Genomic DNA, 26,095 nt, shown 5'->3' on the forward strand with positions numbered 1-26,095 from the left:
AACTGCAGTTATCACACATTCTCTCACTGTAATGTGATTTTCAGGAGATAACACGAGGCAAAAGTTAGGACTGATAATATTATATATGTCTCTCGATAAAGATGTTGCTGCTGGCATTATTGCTTCGTACTCACATTTGATGTTGTCCCATCGTATAATAATTAGGTAGCACTACTTCTCACAGGTAACAAAATTATGTGTCTCTTGTGTTCTGCTTATTTTAGGTGATGAACTGGTTAACTTTTACCTCTGGCATGTCTTACTGCATTTTAGCGCTATATACACATTTGCGGTTATCTTTTCTTTTTAATTAAAAGACAAAAGCCAAAGATGATGCGACATTCATATCAAAACCTGTAAACTCAAAAGCTAATAAAAATCAAAGAACAATGTTGCTTCTCACTGTGTGTGACACTGCTCCTAGAAACAATTAAACGCAATCTCAACAGCGATGAACGCTTTTCCAACGAAAAGTGTCCAGAATTGCATATAAACATAACAGATTGCCATTTTATCGCTTGTCCACTGCGCAATCCGTTTGGTGGGTTTTCCACTTCAAAACAGTACCGCAAAACACGTTCGACTGCATCACTTACTGTGACACAAACAATGTGACAGGGCCTCCCATATTAAAACTCATTCACTCCCAAAGACGTTTTTAAACGTCTTTTCAGACTTGGTCCAGAATTGGCTGGTACTGAATGAGTTAAGTTCTGACAAGCTTCTGGCCACAATATGGTGAAAAATCTTTTGAGAGCAGCATGAAAATGAGTTAAATTGATGACCATCGAGTATAGTACTGTATTCAAAGTTAAACTGAGTAACATGTCAGCATGTGGCAGGATGGTCCAAAACCTCATTGAAATCTTTTCTGACCCTGTCTGCTATGACCAAATGTGAATACGGGCAATGATGTAATTGTAGATTTTTATATTCAGTATAAATTGTTTGTTAGCCCCCTTCTCCAAATGAGCATTATCTTCCCATTTTATTTGCATAGGTGTGCGCATAACAACAACAAAAAAAAATCGCAGAGAGCTGCATTTGGTTAGTGAGCTGTGCATAAAATCACAGGGTTCCCCACACCGTGCCAGCATCTTGCTTGGCAACGTCAACATCTGTGCCAAATGTGCAGCTAGAGCGTGGCAAGAGCAGTGTGCCAGTGCGAGTCTGCCTGGTTGCCAGGGACTACTTTTTTTTTTTTTTTATCCAATCAGACAGTTCTGCTTGACTGAGACCCCTATTCTTGTCTGGTCCCATCTTCTCCCAAAGCTTTTCCACCCTCCCATGAAAAACACAGACACAGGCCTGTGCGCACGCATTTCCTCCGCACGGCATAAAGCCTTGGAGGTACATCATCACTTACCTAGAAACCATAACCAGGAAGCGAGCGGTGATGTGTTCCCACTTTTTTTTTCCCTCTCCCCTGTCTGCCACTGTTCCCTAGCTCTCTGTCCTTTTTATATTCCCCCCAAAGACAAAATTACGGAGTGAATGAGCATGCCTCACTCTGTTTTTAAAGCAGTTCTTCAAAGATATAAAAATCACAGGTTGTCCGTGGATAGGAGATGCGTGAGGGAAAAATGCAGCCTGACTATCTGTGTGTGGCTTTATTGGACATGATGAGGGATGATATTATGGTGGATGCTCCTGCTGCCGCGCTTGTGAGATGAGCGCGGATGGCCATTTGTCTCACTTTCGCTTAGCGTAATGCATTTATCCGTCTCCTTCCCCAAGAATGGACATTGGTGTTCATCAAACAAATTGTCCAAACAGTTCTCCATTTTCCTCAGCGCTTGTCATTATTGTCATTTTCTGCCACTTTTCACTCACACGTCTGTGCTGCGGAATCAGAAGGGGGAAACGATATCTGGATGGCAATGCCGCCGTGGCGATTTTTCATGTTGTCTGACATTAATTGAATGGAATGAATTGATCAGATGATGACACAAAAAAAAAACCCTGACTAAAAAGGCTTCATCCTTCCTCTCTTTCAGGTCGATGACGCCATGCTTATGTTTGATAAGACTACGAACAGACATAGAGGTGAGTGCACAGTAAACCGAAAAAACAAAACATGTTATGTCCTTTCCTTGTGCGATAACGGAACGGTTCCATTTCACATGATATTGGGTGTCTCATCTGTTGAACAATGAGAGCGTGTCAAACTGATCAATAAGTTGGTACGGTGCTTAGAATGTCTCAGCATTAGCTTGTGTATGTGTGTGTGTGTGTGTTCAGGTCATGGTGTTTGCGTGTTTCGGAGATGTGCTTAAAGGCTGTAAGATTGTCAGATGGCGGGTGCTGTGCAGTCAGATAACAGTGTCAGATAACGCCCAGGAGAAGCACCGACTTTATCGCACGCTCATCGGCGCCTTATCTTTCGATGAGCGAAACGTTTCTCTCTCAAATAGAGGACTTTCCAAAGACAGGTTTCCTCTTTTGCGCCGTGAGCCAGCGCCGTACGTGTAAGCAAAACAGCGCACTCAAAGGCCGGATTTAACCGCCGGTTACCACACATCGGGCTGTCGTTTATCGGGGGAGGCTGCTTCTATTGGCTGTTAAAGGAACTTAAAAGTAACAGCGTGCCTCACTCGGTTGGTCTGTGTGCGCCTCGGTCTCTTTCCGTCCTTCTCCCTGTCTCGATCATTTTGTCTGAGTAGTCAACAGGCACCGACAGGTATTTCCACAAGACAAGGAAGGATGCGGGCTTTTCTGTCACATCAGTCAGTATTCTTGTTAGTTCGTCACTCCCTGCACATTGAACTGGGCCATATTGAAGAAAGTATGAGTCTATTGAGACTCATCCTCCCTGACTTGAAACACACTGCATTTATTTATTAAATACTTGTGCGGTCGAGATCGATGGGGGCAGCAGTAGTAGCTTTGCAATCGGAAGGCGGAGGGTATGAAATTTGGCATGCGCGCAACCAGATTGTGATTGTAACAATCATAGTAACGTCCAAACGTAATGTGAGATGGTAAACAGGATCACAATGGAGCCGTTTTCCAAAAAAGATAAAAAGCGGAATCTTCTGTTCTTGATGTTTTGTTCGTTGCTTCTGTGTTGTGACAATACTACTCAATCATCGGACTGCAGTCTCGCTTATTGGGGACCATATCGGCTTGTATAGACTGCAGCTCACCTTGGGACCATTGGCATCCCAACGACATGCACCTCGCTGGTGGAAACGGAAACCTGACCTCTGTTTAATACTCCTTGCTGTTTTGAAACGGGGCTGTAAGTGTGCATTACAGCCTCTCCCGCTCCTTTCTCCTCTGTGTCAGGATGCTGTGCAGACAAACCCTTTGAGCCTGGTAAACAGTTTTCAAGTGTTGGAACATGTGAACTATCGTGGAAGTGATCTATGGCTTTGAGGGGATTTTGATCTGTCATGACAGGACCCGGTGTGGGGTCTTTCAGACAAAGGCGTTTTCTCCCTCTTCTTCTGCCCTGTCTGCCGCATAGGCGGCCTTTCCTGAGAGAGTACGGACACTCTGCTCCGGGACTTTGTTAGACGTTTGCCTTTGGGCAACAAAACGCCCTTCAAATGAAGACTTTTTTGGGGGGGAGGGGGGGGGGGTGGCATGGGGGGTGATGACAACAGCCGTATTTATATTGAGTGTGACAATGAGGCAGGCGGCAGGTGCAGTTAGTTTCTTCGCTCACTGGTTCTCTTAATATCATTTTGATATTTGGTTCCGGTGGGAATTTGAAACAGTAGACATTTACCGCTTTTATCTTGAGACAACAGGTCTCCAAGATGAAACGCATTGAATATTACAGACCCTTAAGAACATTTCAATAATTCATCAGTGCCACTGGTGTGGTTGTGTAATATTAATGACTCAACTGCTCCATGACCACAAAGGAAAGGGCATTAAATATATTATAAGTGAAACCAGTGCCTTGGTCCGCTGACTGCACAGCTAGCTGCCTGCAGTCCAAATCAATTTCCCACCTGTGTAGATTTTTATCCTACAGATTGAGTCATGAAAAAATAATTCCAGGTTTTGCTGTCGTATGTAAAAATTTTTTTAAAAAAAAGATCAGTACAAGCTCATTTCTATACATCAAAATTATTATGCTGATATGAAGCTTCCTGCAATTCGCCAATGCAACTTTTTGTACATATTTTCTCACAAGTTGTCATTTTATCATAAATGTTAAACTTATATTCGTAATCATACATTATAGCCTAAAAATCAAACAAACCCCTACAAAGGTTATGGGGAAAAAAGGTCATTGCTTATTTCTGTCTAACATTGAGTTTAATGGAGATGGAGTCAAGATGGGCAGAAGTTGCGTGATTGACACCTGATTGTGTGATTTCTGTGGGGCTGCGCTGAATTGGATAAAGGACAAACGTCACACTCCAATAGTAGCAGCATTGTCCTCCAGACGGTCCCCGTGAGGCCAAACGAACGAATACCAGAGACATTCTCTACATTTCCCATTTTAGGTTTTTTTTTTTTTTTGCTCTTTCATTCACTATCTCGTGCAGTCTCTCCCCCCCCCCCCCCCACCCTGTCCGACTTTGCCACCTCTCGTCTTTCTCCCGCCGTGTCTCCTGCTTAGAGGACAATTGCCATAAGCAAAGCCCCCAACAAAGGCGCGTGTAGAGCACCATCTCCTTGGCATTTAAGGGAGTAGAATACTGCCGATTGTGTTGGAAATTGAACTCTCCAAAGCCGCTCTTGCCTCAGCAGCCGTTCATTGTGGACGACTTCAATGCCTTCGGTGAGCAGCTTGGACCGTCCAGGGGTTGATGCCAGAGGACACCTATTGTTCCATGTTTTACCGCAATTCCCCCCTGTTGCTCCGCCTCCATTCTACCTTCTCTTTTCTCCTGAAACTCAATTTGTCGCAAGACACAAAGTAGGGATGTGTGACATTCATTCAGTTTTGGTTAATTTTTTTTGTATGTTTCAATGGCTGACTCACACGACGGGGTGTGAGTTTGGTATGAGGTGTTCTGCAGGTTGTGGTAGTGCTCAGCCTATCTGTCCAAGTTGATGCTCTTCCTTTATGGGCAACAGATAGACTTGATGACATCATAGGAAGCTTGGAAGGTGATGTTGTTCACTTGTTGCAACATCTCGCTTTCTATCTATGCACCGCTCATTCTCAATCCCTCTGTGGCAGCGCCGGATTTCAGTCCAGATGTTGCTGAAACGGGTACCTCATTCCTGTTTTTCTATTTTTTAGAGCGGGGGTGTTGCCAGGAGGTCTTGAATTTGTTCTTTAGTTGAAACAAGGTGTTGGTCATGATGCGCCATTGCCCAGAACAAAGAGCGAGGAGGCGAATTTTGAGGTGTTTTAAGATTAAAAATAAGGTTGTTTTTTTTTTTTGTCACGTTCCGCTCCGAGATTAGTTTCCTTCCTTTGCTCTGAGCACCATCTACCCCCAGCTATTTGCCGATGAGCAGGGACTGTGGTTGAGAGGAACCAGGGCATGTCCGCACTCCATTGGGCGCGGACGATTTCTCTCGAGGTACCACTGCCGCTGAGAGATCTCCTGCTGTTTCGACTGGACCGGGAGATTGCCAATTGCTATCTGTGGCCACGAAAAGACACTGTTGGAGTCTTTGCCATGGAATGCTTTGTACGAGCAGGAGGAGGTTTACGTGCTCTGCTCCTCCTTTCAATCCCGTCCGATGCTAGCCAGTGGCTGTAGCTGAGAGCAGAAAGTAGCAAGTAGAAGCATCAGATCGCATTCTGGAACTGCAGGCAGTACTACCCCAGTACATAAGACTGTACCGACGCTCACACGCAGATTCTGTGCTTCTCAACTAGGCAAAAATAATGTTTTGTGCTGATAGTGTCCGAAAGGTAATCATTTAATGTACAGTGTATCATTATTGTTGCCATAATCATGTTTTTTTTGGGGGGGGGGGGGGGGTGCTATGACAATATCTAGATTTAAAAAAAAAACAACCCTAATGAAATGATTTAAAATCGCCCCCTATTCAAACCCACTTAGAGTAGCAGCTATCATTTAAATAATGAGAGACATTTTGAAAATGACGTGTTGTCAATGAGTTGGTGGAAGTCCCTGCAGCAAGATAACCCAATAAAGGTTTGATCAAACCTGACCTTTTCCCCCAATACCTTGATTTCATTTACTTATACTTCAAAGGTGTGAGCTAAAATATGAAACGCGGTACCTCTGATGATTTCCAAACGTTCTCTCTTCCGTTTTTTTTTAATTGCACCATTAACAAGAATGATGAAATCCATGTGTAAGTTTCTTAAATATTGCTCAGTATAAGTTCGCACGCAGACAGCACCCATTAGTTTAGCTTTAATTGTGTGACTGATTGTAAGCTAAATTCCTGCTTCGCTTTGACTGATGCAAGTGCCAGTAATGTGCAACAGATTTGAGGACCGGGATAAACATTTGTATCGGTGTTGTGCATATTAGGGGGAAAAAAAATTGTTCCTGGAGAAGTAAAGGATTCGTGGCATTGTATGAGGACGACATAAATTCGTGTATTGCCATTTTTTTTTCCTCCTTCTGGTTGTAAGTGCTGTTTTTCCACCTGGCAGAGGAACAGAAGACCGCATGGTGTGTGTCTGTAATCTCTTTACCTGAATTGGCAGAAAAGCTTGCAAGTGCAGCTCACGGTGTGAAGTTGGCAGGGAGAAGTCAATGTCACACTGAGCGAGCTGCCTTCCAAACAATCCAAAACTGTTAGACGGTGTTTATTTTATAGGAGAGCAGTTCGGCTCCTGCATGGGGATGAAACGATATATGGTTTACCGATAACATTTCAGACACTTTTACTTTCTTTTTCTTTTTTTTTTTGGAATATCATTACTCATTTATTGAGCGTGTTTGAAAGTCGTCGTCGTCGTCTTTTAGTTTCTCCCATCAGACGTGCACCGCAAGAGCAAACAAACATGACGAACAAGCAGAAGACGACGAAGAAAAAGAGGCCACGACTCAAGACAAAACGTAACATGACAGAAGGCACCCTAGATGCTGGTGATATTTTTTTTTTCACAGACAAAGCGAAGTCGTGCTTAAGTGTAGGTGTGTGTCAGCAGAAGGAAAATTAGCTCAAGATAATTACTCGGTCTGCGGATAATACAAGAGAACAAAAAGTTACCGTGAAGGGGGGGGGCAACCTGTGAAATCGTTCGAATCATTTGTGATCCTTGCCGATAACTGTAATCAAGCCAGGTGTTGTTAGCGGTTAATTTTAAGTACATTTTGGTACCTGCACTACATTTAGTGATTTTTTTTGAGGGGGGTAACAACCATGTGATAGTATTGATAAAATGATCATTTTGGTGGAGTTTGCATGTTCTCCCCGGGCCTGCGTGGGTTTTCTCCGGGTGCTCCGGTTTCCTCCCACATTCCAAAAACATGCATGGCAGGCTGATTGGACGCTCTAAATTGTCCCTAGGTGTGAGTGTGGCCGTGGATGGTTGTTCGTCTCTGTGTGCCCTGCGATTGGCTGGCAACTGATTCAGGGTGTCCCCCGCCTACTGCCCGAACACGGCTGGGATAGGCCCCAGCACCCCCCGCGACCCTAGTAAGGATCAAGCGGTTCGTAAAATGGATGGATGGATCATTTTGGTTGCTATAATCATATGACCATTTTATACCGTTTCATCTCAGCACAGAAAAAAAAGATCCTTCGGAATTCCCGAATTCAAATTTTGACATCGATTGCACATGATTAAAATGTGGTAACCTTTGTAATTTGCCTGTGCTTTCTACAAGTACAAACAAAACACCTTTTAACCATGCACAATCAAAAATCAAGGACAATTCTTTTTTCCCAGTGTACTCCAAAGTAAACATTTCGATGATGTCCAAACAGTGAGTATCTCGCGACATTGAATGAATATTTACTCTTTGTTGCCCTATATGCGTCATTATACAATGACTATTTGACATAGATTTTTGTCTTTCGCCCCACTGGCTTAGAAGGAAAATATAATTGGCTTCATTATCTTTCATCTCTTTGGCATCTTCCATTCATTATCCAAAGGCTGCCACAGTATGAGTCCAGCAACCCAGGAAGCAGAGCTGTGCCTCCGCAGGTTAACCGCCGTTCCCAGAAAAACCTCTGTGTTTGACGTCACCACAATGCCTCATCAGCCACCGGTGCTAAGGATTGAACATGGCCGACTGAGCAGAAGATGTCTGGCTGCAAAGTGATTGCTGGCTCATTGACTGTGTAGGAGCGGAAGGGGAACAGGCCGAGTGGGGACAGGGAACGCGTGCTGTTCGAAAAGAAACGGGAAGTCGAGAGAAGAAAATGGAAAGAAGGGAGAGCGAGAACAAGGAAAAGTATAATGATGTCATGGAGAGGAGAAGAGGAGGAGGATATAAAGAAAAAGGCAAGTGCCTCGATGGGGAGCCTCCCCCTGCTAACTCCTCAGGCTGCAAACTGCTGCTGATGGCTTCAAAAGAGCGCCAGGCGACCCCGTCCTCCGCTTCTAGCAATTAGAGATCACTCCAGCGGATGCCTCCTGGCCAGCCTGCAAATCCCTCAAAAAATGCCCCCTGATTACTGCTGCAGGACACAGGCTGTTTACCAAATGGATCTCACAATGGTGAGAGTAGAGGTTTGATAATGTCTTCTTTTTGTTCAGGCAAGAGACGGGGAGACGGCTCATTTGAGTTTTAAAGATGGCGCAACTTAAGAGATGAATTTCCTCCAAGAGAGACAAGTTAAGCAATTCTCACTCAAGTAGCCGTGCCAGCAAATGGCCAGCGCTGTTATCATTACAAGTGCACAAAATCTACTTGGAAGGAGCTCAGACACCGTATCTTTTCACAAGCACGTCCGCGAGGTCCACTTTGATTGTGAATATCCTCCACTGGCAATCCCTTACTAAACAAATTCAATCCCTCTTGGTTCCACTGGACTTGTCATGTTTGCAGATCGGCACTGCTCTTTGCTCTGAGTACTGTACAGTATAGCTTCACTGATTCCGAGTAAACAATCAGCCCCGGGGTCCGATTTAGGCCTGGCAAACGCCGAAGGACGCCGCTCAAATCGACCGAACTGTCGCACAGTGTGCGGAGTACGGTAATGAGTTGTCACCAGTTGCTGACAACTGGTTGTGCTGCGATTCCAATAGTACAACACTTAAATCTTTCATTCCACAAGACGTATTGTACGTCTTTTTGAAATTAGGCCCCGCCTACCAAGGACATACTTGTACGTCTCTTTTTTTTTTGCATCATAGAGAGGGGGAGGATCTGATGCAATCTGTGAATGAGAATAAGCCGTTTGCATTGTAAATCATGTAAAAAAGCGACCAGTAGGTGGCAGTGGTGCCTCATGTGCTTTTACAAAAAGCTCTTTTTCTCAGTTTTTTGCCCAGGAATCACCATTTTCATGAAACTTAGCCATTTTGTAATGCCGATTGCTCAAGAATGGAAAAAGATTTTTCTTTTTTTTCCTGCTGAAAGAAGAGATTCCAAACTTTGTAGGCTCCATGTTTATATAGCATTAGAGCCCAATATTATGTGAGCCTTGCAAGATTAGTCAAAATCCATTAAAACGCTGGGAATGAATGAGTTAACTAGATAACTTCAAAAGTACCCGTGAATGGAAAAGTGCACCGTTGGAGAGACTCCGACATGTAAATTACACAAGTACAGTCATGGGACTGACACTCGCTCGTGTTCTCCCTTTGTATTATTCTATCTCCAGCAGCCAGGGTCAACCTCCTCTTCTTTGGCAATCCAAAGACATATATATCAATTTTTTTTTTTAATTGAACCACATAGAAAAGATAAGTAGAGTGTGTGTGGTGCCTCAAAAACATTGTTTGCAGATAATAACACGGGGAGTGACAGTTTTTCTGTTGGAGTGAGTTGGTTATATTGGCAGCGGTCAGTCGCATAATGTGCAGCTGGGCTTCGCCGACTGTATTTTTTTTGTGTGTGTTATGTGTTTTTCCATTTCAGCTGCATTGCTCAGTATGCGACGGGCCTTAACTGATTGACGTGGCGTTCATATCAAGGAGAAGCCGCGATCTCTGCACCTTCTCTTGTCAGCTCACGTGGTCTGTGCTGAAAAGACTCACCTTCACACACCCAATATTCCCATCGAGTGTGAATGTCATTTAAATGGCAGAGCTAATCATACGCTATAGATCTACCTCCACCTGGGGGCCTCCCACCACGGCATAATCACAGTGACACAGGAAATTATGTGTTTCGCCTGCACTCTTAATAACGGCTCCAGCTCATCAGCTTTCTGGCCTGCTAGCTTGTGCCGTGTCCACATTCACAACCAGCAGACTCGGGATGCTTTCACGGTTTTGGTCATTTTCTCTGGTCTGAATGACTTGATGTCTTTGCAAAGCCCACGCTCCATTTCTCTCTTGTCACACACTTCAACCTTCCACAAAGGTTTGATATATGAACGAGTAAGGAAAACAGCATCATTAAACACCACCACATAAATGGTTTTGTTAAAAACTTTTTTTGGCCTTTTTTAAATCTCCCTCCACAAATAACAACCTCCACCTCCCTTCACGCAATTGCCATGTCTGTTGTTGTTACTTTACCAAAATCAAGCCATCTTCCTCATTGTATGCCTCCTTTTTTCCCTTAAAGAACACAGGGGTGATCATTTTAATTACCTCGTTTCGAAGACACTTGTTCCCTACGCCGATCTTAAAAACTGCCGAGGACGTTTGATTCATATTGCTAATCAAAGCAGCAGCACCAACCGAGACACGTAAACAATTTCTCCAATGAATTGAGTGAAAGAGGCTGCCGCTTGTATTTTATAAATAAGTTCACTGTGCGTGATGCTTTACGTTTTTAATGCCCGCGCCTTGACATTAGTTCTGGCCAGACTGCTGATATACAGTATATATGAGGCTGCCATATGCCTAATCGACAGTTGGGCCTCTCTGCAGTTGAATAAAGAGACTACTCTATGAGCAAATACTTTAATTATCTGACCAATGTACCAGCAAGTTTCATCACAAGGTGAAGAAGTGCTGCGATTAGCTGTTTAAAGCGAAACATGACAGCAAGTAAAGGGCATGGATGACAAGATGCAAAATACGTACAGTACATGTTCGAAAAGAGCTTCACCACTTGACCAAACAAGCCAACAGGAGAAAGTAACTCGGTTTTCGACTTAATGGCGCTAATGTAAACGCAGCCTTAAATGCATAGATTCTTACTGACCGTATTGGCCCGAATATAAGACGGTGTTTTTTGCATTGATATAAGACTGAAAAAGTGGGGGTCGTCTTATATTCGGGTCTAGACATTATACCCATTCACAACGCTAGATGGCGCCAGATCATTGAAGCGAATACTGAACTTGACTCCCTAGGACAAAGTGAACCCCTGTCACGAAGAATAAAAATAAAAATAGCAGTAGCACGAAGAAGAAAAATAAAAATAGCAGTAAGAAAGAAAAGAGAAGAAAATAATAGAAGAGATAACAGAAAATGGAGAAACGTAGCGTCAATCTGGAGAAATGTGGGTCGAAGATCGGCCAGGTTAAGCGGCAGCTGAGAAGTTATGTAATTTACATTTCAAAAACCAGAAGCCATTCATTTAAGAATGTGATTGCACTTTAGTTTACATATTTGATTGTTCAGATATTAAGATTTGAATGAGGCAAAATAGCATGCTTTTCTCTCAAATATATTGTTATAATCATTTGTTTCAGATGTACTGTAATTATTTTCTGTATAAAAATTAATTTGATGTTCAAAAAGTATTTTTTCAAACTTGAGTTTTGAAAAAGAGGGGGTCGTCTTATAATCAGGGCCGTCTTATATTCGGGTCAATACGGTACTACATTGTGTATTTTAAGAATCTCCTTGTGTGTGTCACCACCGGTTGGTGCGTGTGTATATGCCGTGCCTCATAGTCCGGGTGTGTCCGGTTTTGAATGAGATTTGGCTATGACAACCACACGGGATGGAGGATGGAGGCAGGAGATTGTGGAAGAAAGCCTGGGGTTTTAATCTCTTCCCCATGTTTATCTCACCACCAGGAGACAAACCATGTGCCATTAAAAACATCAGCTGCTCCCACTGCTTCGCCACACAGCTGCACCCCAGAAGACATTTGAAGGGCAAAATGAAAAGGGACCGAAAAGGCCCAGAAAGGCACATTTATGTATCGGAGGAGTGGTCTGATTTTATGCTTGGGTAGATGTTTGAAAGCAATATTGATTAGAATTTTCTTTGGCTGTGCAGTACGTGAATGCATGCCATTATTCGGCACATCCAGAATCCACATATTCCACATATTTGCGGTATGCATTCTCAAGCGAAGGCAAAATAAGCAGAAGTAACCATTTTCGGCCTGAGCGGCCAAGAGGGATCAGTCTCTTCAGGAAATGAAAATGCCATCTTGAGATTGTCGTCATATTGAGAGTTAGCCGGCCTTTGACCTTGTAATACCCCCATAGCTTCTCTATTTGTGACCTGCCGGATGCGCTTAGAAAGTGAAACCATCGCGGAGGATCGACTGCTCACATCATCATTCTCAGAACACCTAATAGTGTATTTACCAAGGTGAAACCTCCTGTGAGATTGACCTGGAATACACAAGTCTACGTCTACCGCCCTACAAACATTGGAGACGCACACTCAGACGTAAGCTCGACAGGCCACGCCGTCTTGCTTGAAATTCTATTCCGTGTTGAAAAGGGCTTCATTTGGCTAATAATATAGCTCTTGCATTATGTCAAAGTCAAGACATGTATGCATGTCATTATTGAGGAGAAATTGTTCATGAAACTTCTCCTGGCGATGTAGCCTGTATTTACAGCCCGATTGGTGCTTAGCCAGGCGTCTTACAGCTGAGTGCAGCACATGAGGGAATTGGCTAAATGTCTGCCGCGCCGCTTCCATGAAATATGTTGCCTTTGTAACATTTTTAAAAACATGCTGATCACACCAACAAAGGCATTCCATTAATACGCAGTATGTACCGGTACTCTCTGCAGGGTCCTCTTTGGAGAGGTCCTTCCCTCAGATTAATTCATAATTTATAACTTTACATCTCACACGGTGAATTGGAACGTGATTGAGTTTGCGTCCTTTGAGTTTTTGTTCCGAATCCCGACACACAGACAGCTGATTTGTCAGGCAGGTGGAATACAAAAATGACTACTTTTCAGTTTGGCCGTTTAGCAATCATGTCAACATTCCACGCTTCGCTGAAATATATTTTCTTTGTGAATGAGCAGCGCCTTTCACAGTCAGTCACATGATAAATTGCACATGCACAATCTAATATAATCAAAATGCGAATCAAACATCTGTTCTTTACAAATATAAAATGTGCAGTCCTATTTTGGGATTTAATTTTTCGTGTTTCACGGTTCAGATTCAAGAAGCTTTATTGTCAATTTTACTGGTACACTTTTGCCCAAAAATGTGTTCAACACTACTAGCATAATATTGAGTTGAATAAAGTATTTCTTGCACTATAAGGTGCACCTAAAAGCAATAATTTCCGCAAAAGCCGACAGTGCGCCTTATAATCCGATGGCCCTTATATATGGATCAATCTTCTGATTTATTGGACGGAGTATTTTAAATGTTCTGTAAAGCGCTTTGTGATAGCTGCAGCAGCTGAAAGCGCTATATTAAATAAAACTGTATTGTATTGTATTCTTTTTAGCATAGTTCCATCTACTGGCTGCATAACGCAACCTCAACCACTATTGTAGGTAGCTTCTATTCTATGCGCCATATAATGCGGGGCACCCTTTATATGAAAACTGTTTTAAAATAGGCCATTCATTGTCTGTGTCCTCTGTGTTGTGTTGTGTTATTTTTGTTATTTTGACTTCAAAATGGCACCGCGTGAGTGGCTGCCTTTCCAGCAGCTCCTATATTTTGTTGTTCTACTTCTTCCTTTCATAACTTTGCTGCTGTGAATTGGGAATTTCTCCATTGCGAGACTAATAAAGGTTTTCTTATTCTTATTCTTATTGAAGGTTCACCTTATGCGCCTAAGCCCCTTATAGTGCGGGAAATACGGTAATTGTTTTGTACGTGCTTGTTTATTATTTGGATCTGGGTGACATCTAGCATCATATGGAAGTTCTAATTAACTATAAATTGATAATAAGACATAAATATCTGTTGAGAATTGAGTTGAATAATTTAGGGTGATTTGATGTTGAACAAATGTTTGAATATGCCAAAGAATAGTGCAAGTATGATTTGACCCACAGTGCAGGCAAAAGAAAAGGTTTTAATTGTAGATGGGTTTCGCTGTGTCCTATTTGGACTACCGGTATCTTGTACCCTTGTGGGTAAACAAATTAATTTTTTTTTTTAATTATAGGTTAACAGAATGGGCAACTGACCTTAATGACTTGATAGATTGCCACGCAGATACAGCGTCATGTTCACTTGAACGAACCATGAATTTGTGTGTGTTCCAACACAGAGCTTCAAGCGTAACGGTGGTCAGAGCCCACACGGCTGAAAATCACAATCAGCAACCGAGCCACAGCAATCACCTCTCAGAGAGAGATTACATCACCACGAGTCCAAGCATCTAATCTTAGATTAAAGGGATGAGGGACAGCAATTTCTCCTTTCTTACATCTTTTTTTTTTTTTGGCCATTCTGTTTTTTTCTGCATTGAGCTTCAACCTGGGTGCCTTTCACAATGACATCCCATGCAATTTAATCAAGTGTCCTCGGCAAAAGCCGCTTCCATTCTCACCTGCACACTGTCACGTCATTGGGCGTTTATTGGGCCAACTCCGCCATTGTTGCCCCAATTTGCAGCTGATTGGCATCCCACAGCCCCGCTGGTTTACCACTTAAGTACTTCTAGGAAGCTTCCACCCCCTCCTCCAAGTAATGCATTTTTTTTTGTTTGTTTTTTTGTAAGACCAAAAAAAATCAGCACGCTGCAGGATACATCGTGGCACGTTGCTCCAAAAGATAGGCTTGATTTTGTGCTTTTCCAGGGGAAAACTCGCAATACCGAGGGGGACAAAAAAAAATAGATGCAAAAGAGCATATTTGAGCAAGTCTGGAACAATAAATCATTATCATAACCAACTACTCAGTAGGGACGTGGTGTCTGTCACCATGTTCACAGGGGGTATTTGTGCGGTCTCGTGTATTTGTTGGGAATTTGGTATTCCCGTGAATGACACACAAACACATGACAAATGCGGGGGGGGGGGGGGGGGGGACAGCAAAGGAGAAGTGGTGTTTTGATTTGGTGATCACGACCAGCAAGAGCTGTTTTATGCACCCCGTGGTACAGATTATGTGATGGTCCGTGTGTGTGCGTGTGCGTGTGCCGCCGCTCTGTAATAAGGGTTGCCTAGCCAAGCGTAAGTGTCAGGGTGGAGACGCCTGGTTCATTAGGTACCATGGCAGGATAATATATGAACAGAATTCTCAAATGTGCACACAGGTAAGAGGAAGAGATGGCGTGAGCAGGAAATAGGCAAGCAGCCATTGTTCTTTCGCTTCTTTTATTTCTGTCGCTGTCCTCTGCGGCCCTGTTGCTCCGGTGTGTGTGTGTGTGTGTGAGAGAGAGAGTGCGTGGGGGGAGTTGAGGCTCCCAGGTCACATTATGCCCTGTTTTGTGATGCAGAGCTCATTGGGTTTATTCCATTAATTCATAAATTAAATTATTTATCGTTTATTAGATTTAATTTATTGCATCTTGCGTGCCGCTTGTTTGGCGGCTCTGTTGCCGGATTGACAGGTTGCTAGTCATGGTAAGATTCCATATCCCATCAGCGTCACGCAGCAGCACGCTGCTAATTGAGTTGAATGCGTCGCTCGTCTCTCCTCGGTGACTCCATCTGTCGGCGTCTTGTCGTCAGTTTGTTTGCACTTGACAGCTTCCAAGTCAGCCTTTGTGTGTTTCAACGTGCGCCTCTGTGGAGGTGTGCTGCTTTTTTTTTTTTTTTTTTGAAGTATGCCTCTTTTTTTTTTTTTGAAAACATTGTGTACAGTACCTGCGCTAAGGCTTAAACATTTGTTGACTGCAGAATCATCGAGTGTGGGATCTAGCGCCTTATAAAATGACTATTAATACCGACTGAGAAGGGTTTTAGGGGCCGATTTTGATTTCGATATTTGGCAGGATAACATTCCAAAAAGTGATTAATCAGCTCGTGAATTTCAAAACTACATGTTCGGAAAAGTAACTTATTTTTTGCTCACTTTATCGCAGACATGAACAAATCTTAGAATTGCAAGCAGTTTATATTTATTGAAATTATAGTTTCGACCATAAATATTTTCTACATAAGCAACCTCAGCGGACTTACTGCCAAAACGTTTTGCGTGCATGGGTTCCACTGTGCATATAAGATAAACAGAAGGAGAATGAAACTGAAATGGGACCAACCACTTTTTTTTTCTTCATTTTTAAAACTGTCACCCGAAACAATCAAGAAATGTGTGCGCCCGTAGACATGCAATTCCCGAAGCCTACCCAAAACGTTCTCCTGTCATACAAGGTGAATGGAAGAACGTGTTACATTCTTCACTCCATCTCCACTTGTTGCGAACGGTGAGAAGCAGCAGATTTTCTGGTAAAAGCATTCTAGTGTTCACGCACGGCCACACGATAAATGGGACAATACGTCATTGTCTCCCGAGATGCTTATCGGATTGAATGGCGTAAAAGATCTATCTAGTGGGAAATGGCACAAGGACATTATTCTGAGTGACTCCAAAACTGAACAGCATTGACTGAGATTCTAAGACTATATAGGCTGTATACACCAAATCCACAAAATAAAATCATAGATTCGCTCCTTTTACCAGGAGGAAAAGAAAAAAAGTTGATTCTGGCGTTTTCCCATTCTTTTACTTTAAGTGGTTTACAAGTTTGCAATTTAGAGTGGAGAAGCCTCACCCATTTCCATTGAAAAATACTAATTGACGAGTATACATGTCAGTGGTGGTGAATGAGTTTGTCGCGCCCTGATCATTATTATAAACGGTTCTGTGTTGAATTGAAATGCTCGGTCTGGATCAGATCCATATGAAATGACAGTCTATGAACCTGAATACATATGAAAAATTATTTTCAAGCAGATATGAAAGGTATGAGTATAAATTCCAAAAATGAACAGCAGCAAAAAAATAATAATGTGTGTTGGTAAGTGTTAGTGGAAGTTAAAAAAAAAAAAAAAAAAAAAAAAAAAAAGCCTTGAAGATCTGAAGAATACGCGCTGGCCTAAACATCCAACCACTGTGTGTACAGTTCATAACAACACACAATAAATCTGAATTTGCAAAATAATCAGGGTCAGGGGTAGCGTCTGTCACCATCACATTCTGTTTTTGGCTGATGCAAACACCTCCCAGCTATAAGGGACCTCGATATGGCAGCTAGTCACTAGTTCATCAGGTTATTTCAGAAATGCATGTGCAGTGATTAAGGGCGATAAATACGCCCTGTGTGTTGTGGCCTTTATTTGGCTTTGGTCCGCACGGAATTGGCAAGACGAGTGGGAAGAGATGCCGTGGAAGGTGTGCGTTTATCCACACGCTAGTGGAAATATGTGCGCCTGTGATCTTGACTGGCTCACGTTGAAAGAAGCCAAACTTAAAAGGCAGCGCGTGATGCGTTTGTAGATAGAATGACATCAACTTTGGAGCCCGTACTGTTATCGCCACCGCCAGCTCCTCTCTCTCTCTCTCTCTCTTCTCTGTTCTCCGAGGGGCTGTTTACCCGACACTGTTTTTAACTGCAGACATGCTGCGACTGACATTTTGGCCAATGGCAAGAATTTAAAACGCAGAGGCGGAAGTTTTTCAAAAGTATTTGCGAAATCTGATGAGTTACAATATTTTCTAGACAGTGGCCACTGTGTCTTTGCTTTGAGTCGGTGTGCTGTCAGGCACGGCAAATCAAACCAAGCAAACAAGTTGTCTGTCAAGCAAACTTCGCTCGTGAAGTATGTTCAGTATCTTTGCGGAACCCTCCAGTGGCAACTTCAGTGCTTGTGTACGCCAAGCATGCGCTTTCCAACTTCTTGGGCACGACAAATGAGCGGCGGCCTTATCAATCCTGTCTTTTCACGCTTGTGTGAAATTCATCATAACAGGCACGTTAGCTCAAGCGGTGGCTCAAATGCGCTGCGTGCGCGCTTATGCATACATCGACTAAGCGACACAACCAACGCGCGCTTTGCACAAGCCTCCTTGCGAACTGCCACAGGTGACGAGCATCAAAGGCACTTGTCGCTCTTCTGGCTTGATCTCCATCTCTCATCTCTTCCTCGCTTACTCTTTCTCACCTCTTGTCACTTCACACATTTCTTCTTATTCACATTTTTTTCCCGTTCCCCAGTGTGTCTCGCTATTCTCCGTTGGCCTTTTTTTTTTTTCTTGCCAACCCAATCTTTTTCTCACCTTTGTCTTTCTCTGCTCCAGTTACCTGCCAGCAAAATCACCTTCAGAAAAGAAGACCTGTTTTTTTAAATGTATTTATCGCTTTATATTCATCTCCCATTTCTAGAGAAAAGACTTTTGTAAAAAAAAAAAAAAGATGCCCCAAAGGATCCATATCACATGCTCTTCTCTGTCGACTAACCCCCCCCCCCCCCAAAAAAAACCCCACCTCTACCCCCGAATCGGTAGAGTGCGGCCGTGAGCTTCGCCAGCTCCCGTCATTTCTCATGAATTAGCCTTACCTGTCACACACTTTCTTCTTTTATTTCTTGCTCTTACTCATTCCATTCTCCCCATGCCCTCTCCTGCCTTTCCATCTCTCTCTGGTCCTCACATTTCATTTTTCTTCCTACACACGCCACACAGCAGTCCCTTAAGAAATGTCATTTCTGTCTTCTCTTTTTGTTCTGTAATTTCTCCGTGTCCCTCCTTTTCGCTCGGGAATTCGTTTGTCGTCCGCTGTTCTTCTGTGATCCCTCTCTTTTTCTCTCCGGTTCTCCCTCTCTCCGTCTTTGTCCCCGCCACTCCTCCGCTCCATTTCTCTTTTCTATTTTTCTCACACTTTCACATCTGTTCCTCTCAGCCTCCTTTCTCACCTGTCAGTTTGGGGCCTTTTCCGAAATGCCACGATAGCATGAATATTAGATTATGGTGCTATGGCCACATTATAATCATCTCACAAAAGAAATATTGCAAGTGTTGGCATCAATCTGTGAAAGTCTTTGTTTCTCTATTTTTGCCATGTGCCTTTTTGAGTGATTGTATAAATCTCAGCTGATTCGAAGTCAGGTAACAGCTCTGTCCAATGATGGGAAGTGTTTGAAATTTTTTTTTTCACTCCGTGATATGGATCCCTTTGGGTCTCAAAGAATTGAGGAAAAGGGACTTTGTTACATTTTACATTTTTAATTAGGTGTCCCAAAAGAAGGAATTGGCATCACACAAATGTTTGACTTTATAAGAAACCGGTAACATTGAGTTAAAATGAACCTTTTTCATCATTTGGTCAAATTTGATGTTCAAGGAATTTTTCAAATATATTTTATTGGACATAACACAAGTGGCAACCGTTTCGGATTTTGCAATTATTGTTTCAATGGAAAATATAGTTCCACTCTGTTCCAATAGTTCAACGAGAGCAGTATGTGCTAGCTTTCTCTCATCAACTGTCAAGGCAGATGGGACGCTTCTCTGCTCGATCTCAGCGAAAAGTCTTCATTTGAGATCAGTTCTCGTGCAGGCAAGCGCTTGTGGTCCATCAAAATGCAAATATTATGTTCTGCAATATCTAGGACAATATTATTGTAGTGCTAATTGGTGCAAAATTTTGTTCCCGGTTGCACCTGCCCACCCCGCTCCTCAATTAGTTTTAATTGCAATTGCTGTAATAAAATGGGACAAATTGTGTAATGATCAATGTTTCCGGAGCGAGCTGACAGTTGTGCTCGTATTTGCTTTCGTTGGCTCGTTTAGTTGAATGGGATGAATGCTAAGTGAACACGCCCCCTCAAGGAGGGAAGGGGCTTCTCTCTCTCCCTGGTCTCATGCAGCATGATTTATTCATCACGCCACATGTCTGTCGAAGAGATGCTCATATGTGCCATGGTACCCGGCGTTTCCACTTGAGATGATTTCATCGTCATACGTGTGTATGGAGTAGAGAGAACGATAAAAGTCGGGAAATATATGAATTGAGAAATATATTTTTTTAAACCTGTCACATGAGGGGTAAATCTCTTATTTTTCAACAGTCCCTCTCTTCCAAATTGTCAAATTAACTTCTTTTTTTTTTCCCCCCCCGAAGCAGTGAGAGGGGATAATTAATAGGTCCTCTTTGGGTTTTTTGGGTTTTTCTGGCTGCCTTCAAAGTGATAATTCTCGCCGGCTGTTGCCTCCAGGGACTGCTCCATCTTATTAACTTGTCTTTCTAGACAGCAGGGATGGAGAAGAACTGCTAAGTCCTCCTCTGACATCTCTTGCCCTACATGTGCACTGCTCACTGCACATGCTTGCGATTGCATGTGAACTCTCTTATCAGACAAAAAGATTTGAAGGCAGACAAAATCACTTTTATTGGTATCATTTTAACTCATTCACTCCCAAAGACGTTTTTAAAAGTCTTTTCAGACTTGGTCTAGAATTGGCTGGTACTGAGTAAGTTTAATATGAAGTGCAGTAATACAATGTGGTGACCCACAGTAGTTTGAGATAATGACCAAGGGGCTGTGCCCTCAGGGTGAGTGGCATGACTTTGGGTTCCATTTTAGGAGGAGTTACTCTAGTTGTCAGGTTTGGAGTATAACATATATCTATCTATGTTCAATATCTGTAAATTAAATTATATCATAGACCAATCCATTTTTTTTTGTTTTTGGGGAGCATAAACTGTTGACTCCAAACGCTCCACAGCAATATGTTTTAATATGAGTACAAAAAAAACTTGAAACAGATGACAATGCAATGTTAAATGGTAGTGGGGATCCGGTTAACTGTGAGCCCTTAAAAACGTCATTTCAATCCTCTATATAGTTCACGCATGCTGTGGATTAACAATAAAAGTGTACCATACCATATAATCACGTGCAGTCAGGTGAGAGCGTACCTGCACACATTTAGTTAATGATGTGCATCCAACCTTTGATACATCATTCCTATCTACCTGCACGAGAGCAGACGTTTGCAGGGAGCAGTGTGTAGGATGCTGAAATTAATTTACCCATTATGTGTACTTTGACAGGGATGCATCAGAAAGAAAGAAAAAAAGAAAAGAATAGGAACAAAAAAATAATAGGAAAGAAAAAGAATGAAACAAAAACAATTTTTTTGCCACATAAGAGCTATTTAGACATGGTTACATTTTTTTTCCAGTGTATAGTAAACTACCAAACCGTAATTCAAGTTGCCATGTAAAAATGTGATGAGGGGTGCTTCATTTTGTTTGATGGTTTGTGCTTCCTTGATGAGAACCTTGATGGCGGCCCCATCAAGGTGCTTGAATTGATTTCTTAAACAGAAACACAAAGGCAGGATTACCGGAAGAAATAAGTCTTAGGTAAACACCTGATTAAATCTCCAGTTCATCTTTTTCCTTGAAATCAATACATGAATTGAAGGTGTCCCTCAGTTAGCCCGAGTAGGCATTCAGTCTTGCTGTACATTTTCTGGCATGTCTCCTTTTGGGACAAGCCTTTTGTCCATGTTGGAGGGGGGGGGAATAAATGACCTACTGTATCAATCAATCACAACACCAGCAGCTGCCAAGCCAAATACTTCTGATAAAATGTATCATGTCAGATAAGATAGAGTACATCATATCCGAAAACATCCGTTCTATTTTCATATGTGAATCCGCAGTGCATGTCGTCACAAAATAACATCGGTAGAGCATCTTTTCAGCAAGCAGTAAAACGCTTTTAGTTATGTGTAGAACACATGTTGGAAGGCATGTCGTTTGTTTCTAAACAAACCTCAGTGCTTTGCAGGCAGCTTCCAACGGAACTGAACGACTCGATTTGTCCTCGGTGCCTCCGGAGCTTATCTGACCATTGGACATAACATGGTGCTCGCTCTCCATCACTCTCCTCTGCTGTAAGAGGATGCCTTCACGCTGCACTGTAGCATTTTGTAAGCTGTTGTCACGGCTGGGGGGGCTTGAATGTACAGGGAATAGGATTGGCACAGACAAGCAACATGACATATGAGTAGAGAATCATTCAAGACACCTGAAAAAAAAATGCTTTATGCCGTGCTTCAAAGCTAAAAAGAGGATGGATGAAAAAGCTTTAATCTTTACCCTGCGGGAAAGAATTTGAGTATATCATTTTGAGGTTAGGTTTACCCTATTAAAAAATATATATATCGATATGAAATAAAAATTGATGCCCCAATTGGCCAAATGTCTAGATTGCCAATAAAATAATTCAGCCCTCATTCTATTTCATTCTGTATGAGTTTCTTTTTTAAAAAAAAATTCTATTAAACTCCCCTGAGAAGTTGTGTGATATGATATTGTGCCAAATACAAAGTCGCCCGGCACACGGGGTCAATGTAATCCGCTGCCGAACAGTAGAGAGGCAGACCAACATTTTCCGCATGCGGCTCTCATGGTATGTTATTTTCCAACTTGAACATAAGAGTAGCAATGTGTCATCGCGGCGTCTGTTCACTCAACGCCTAGCCGAGAAAAGATGCTCTAAATTAGTGATCATAAATTAGCCCGTGCATATTCATTACGCCAATCTCTGCAGTCTCTTTATCGTTTAACTGCGCTATCATAAACATAATCATGGCTTCTCTCTCTTCAAGTCTCTGGTGGTGATAAAGCCTCTCCACTCGCTCATAGTTTAGACAAATATGCAACGTGATCAACCTATAAGGGTGAAAAAAAAGATTAGTTTAGTCATGAATGTGAACCGAGATAACCATTTATTCTAATCAGCTCAGTTTAGCTTTCCCTCCGTCTTTTTTTTTTTTTTAATGAAACCACTTTTTATTCTGCTTGTGTTCATCTGCCGTGTTATTGTCCTGTCTTTCATGCATCAATAGAGGGATTATTATACATTCTTATTTGTAATTGGAGGGCAGGTTAGACAAGGGGATAATTAAAATAGTGCGTGTCGCTACTCCATCCATTTTCTGTCTGCGTCTCTTGGCGGCGTGTTTGTGCGCCCTGCTTTGTCCTCCAAGCTAATGCAGATAATGTGGCACTTAGTGCGGACAGCAACAAACAAACGCGTACTCTTACACATCGGTGAAGCCGCTGATCAACCACCGCATCACACAGAAGTGGCAAATAAAGTTTAGATTCCCCCGCTAAGGCCTGATTTATTGACAAATGTTTCTGTTCACATGAATGGGATGGTTTGATGAATTGTTTTTCGAAGAATGATTTGTTCGTGATCAATCGGAGAAAAGCCTCCAGCAGTGACAAAAATGTCTTGACACCGACAAGAAAAGTGTGAGAAGGGACCCATGTGTCTTTGGGTCTTGAGACCAGCGCTCATTACAGTGGCTGGTAAAATATTAGAGTTCAGCTGACACCGTCTAAGTGAATTGTGGAGAACAGTTTTGACAGCAGGGTGAAGGCAGGCCAGATTAAGATGGATGATGACAACAGGCGTATCTCACAAGCGGCATTGTATTTGTTTGTGTGTGTGTGTGTGTTGTTTTTTTGTAGCTGGTGCCAAAGTGTTCATTCAATGCGGTGCTTTGGGTTGGTGCCACTGTGGCGTAAATGAAGATTCCTGATGGGTGTGTTCAGATGTTGTTCAAAATGATGTTGCAATTTTTCAAACCCGCAAAAACCATTCATTACCCAGACGCTGCTAGCCTGACAGCTCCAAAAGCTTTCGTGAAATGTGGTGCCGTGGTTTGATTTAATGTTTGATCAGGAAAAAAATATGCAATCCATTTCTTTTTTATATATATTTTTTCTGTCTGCCAGCTCTGTTGCTGAAATGCAGGGAAATCACCTCAAATTATACTCTGGTTACTTCTACTTTGCTTTCTTTCATGTACATGAAAAGTTAATTTGGCGAGTGAAATCTTAATGAGGTTGATTGAAGAAAACTTCTTCGCAGACTCAGAAAGGCTCCTCATTCTAGATCACAAAATCAAAATTCAAAGGAAACTTTGGCAAAGAATGATCAATGTATCGAAAAGTCGTTATCCACAACTTACCAGCTTGACAAGTTTACTGATATCTGCGTGAACTATTGAAGGTTAAACACGGAACAGAGGTTGTTTTCCACTGCGCGCCTGCACTGTGGTGTCACAGCACTGAAGAAAGCAGCACCCTGCGCTGTTGTGTTAAGGTTTTTGGAATTGAAGCTTGATAAAGATTGCAGTTGGCCTTTATCAAATGTGAGTGGTCACAACAATTTGCTGAACTGTCTCAGTTTAAGTTTCGATAACATTAATTAGACACCAATTGCTTTCCCTGTGGGTTTTAGAGAGGTTCCAGGTACATACGGCACAATTACAAGACATAATCAATTTAGAAAGCTGTCATATGCATGCCAAACCAGTAGTTGGCGATATAAGGAAACACTGTGCGCATTCAACCAACTGCTTGCCCTACCAGAACACGCCTTTGAATGCTCGGTATTGGCATATTTGTGGGTGTAGAGTTTGACGTCTGCAAATAAGTAAGAGTACTTCATATGAAGGACCAAAAAAAAACTGCTTTGTATCCAGTTTCAGTTAAAAATGGATCTAGTGTGAATTCAGTCACAGTTTGAAGGTGAAACAATTCCAGACAAATTGTTACCTCCCTTTTTCAACATCTTACTGACCATGTGTTGATCTATTTTCCCATCACAGACAGAATCACAATGTGACACAATATTTCTCCCTCTCTCGCTCTGAAGAGAGCAGATGGAACAAGGAGAACACTTCATCCGCAGGTTTTTGGTCTCCTTTGGCTTCCTCTGGCAAAGCCAACTCATCCCGCTGTACTCATTGGCAGATCTGGTTCCTCGCCCGTGATCCTTCCCTCTTGTCTTGCCTCCAAATACTGACTCATTCAGTCATTCCCTCTCTTTCATTCACTCTCCTCCTCCTGATTTGGCCACCGGGGAGCTACTGTATGTGGCAATGGAGCAAGCACCATTGATAGAGCATCTGTTTCGACACGGTGCAGGATCTGTGGCATGTGGGCGAGCATCTGGGGGCACGCGTGTGGGGCGCATTACATCGAATTGCATATCTCAACATGCCTTGCTTCACCGTATGCATATATGGCCATTTCGCATGCACAGCCACTCCCGCCGATTTCAACGGTCCCAGCAAGAGTACCGTGGTTTTACTCCAGCTGCTTCTATAGAAACATCGTATAAATAATGGATATATCCTATGTGCAGCTTGTTGAATATGACTCCCGTGCACCAGCGGGCACGCGTCCATTTTCGACACTCGCTCAGTCAGGAAGCGAACATTTTGGCATCATGAATGCATGGGGGAAGCCAGACAGAGAGAGAAGCCCAATCCAAATAATCACCGCACATCTCTTCTAGATGGCCCGACTTGTCAAAGCTCATCAAGACACGCTGCCAATATACTTTCACCCTTGGCAGGAAACAAAATGAGACATTTTACTACCCAAAGTGCACAATTTTCACAGAGTTTTGATGAAGTGGCAATATGCTTACCAGTAATGCACTTTGTTTATCGTTTTTATAGCAATGTATTTTTTTTTCTGCATGCAGCTCTCATTGAATATCCTCGAGGCAACTGCAGGCAGTACGCTGGCTGAAACAACCGTTTGACTGTTAAAATGTGTTTATTCTATTGACCAGGAAAATTGTTACAGACAGCCAAAAGGGAGAGAAAAAAAAAAGAAAAGTCCTTTCTTGCTGCAAATGTTTTCTAATGAATCAGACTGTTGATGGAAAGTGGCAATAAAATCTAAATATCCCCCGTGGGCGCTTTCCCTCCGTTAACATTTGTGGCTGAATGTCTAAATTAAATATTATAACTTCTATTATTATACTATTCTGTCTCCCTTTTCAAGACAAGAAAAGAAGCAGGGTTTGTTAGTTTTCCTTCATGGTTTTTTTTTTCTTTTTGCATGTAGCGTTATATCATCCAAAAATACTCTTTGACGGTTTTCTGGGTTTTGTCACATCTGGAAAGAGCCTCCTGAGTTTTGAATGTATCTTGACGGTTGAAGTACGTAAAATGATC

At 42.5% G+C, this 26,095-nt stretch overlaps 1 protein-coding gene across 10 annotated transcripts in view; it reads left to right on the forward strand.

Annotated features, from left to right (window-relative positions):
- The window catches only part of LOC147193665 (RNA-binding protein Musashi homolog 2), a 223,545-nt gene that overhangs the window by 120,634 nt on the left and 76,816 nt on the right, over positions 1 to 26,095 (forward strand). For all 10 annotated transcript variants that reach the window (XM_086131975.1, XM_086131978.1, XM_086131976.1 and 7 more), the window contains exon 7: positions 1,998 to 2,046. In XM_086131975.1, the coding sequence (XP_085988101.1) occupies positions 1,998 to 2,046 (49 nt within the window). The remainder of the gene's footprint in view (positions 1 to 1,997; positions 2,047 to 26,095) is intronic.

Source organism: Hippocampus guttulatus, chromosome 15 (assembly GCF_054856545.1).
Source record: "Hippocampus guttulatus isolate MCC_2025c chromosome 15, RoL_Hgut_1.0, whole genome shotgun sequence".
NCBI classification, from domain to species: domain Eukaryota; kingdom Metazoa; phylum Chordata; class Actinopteri; order Syngnathiformes; family Syngnathidae; genus Hippocampus; species Hippocampus guttulatus.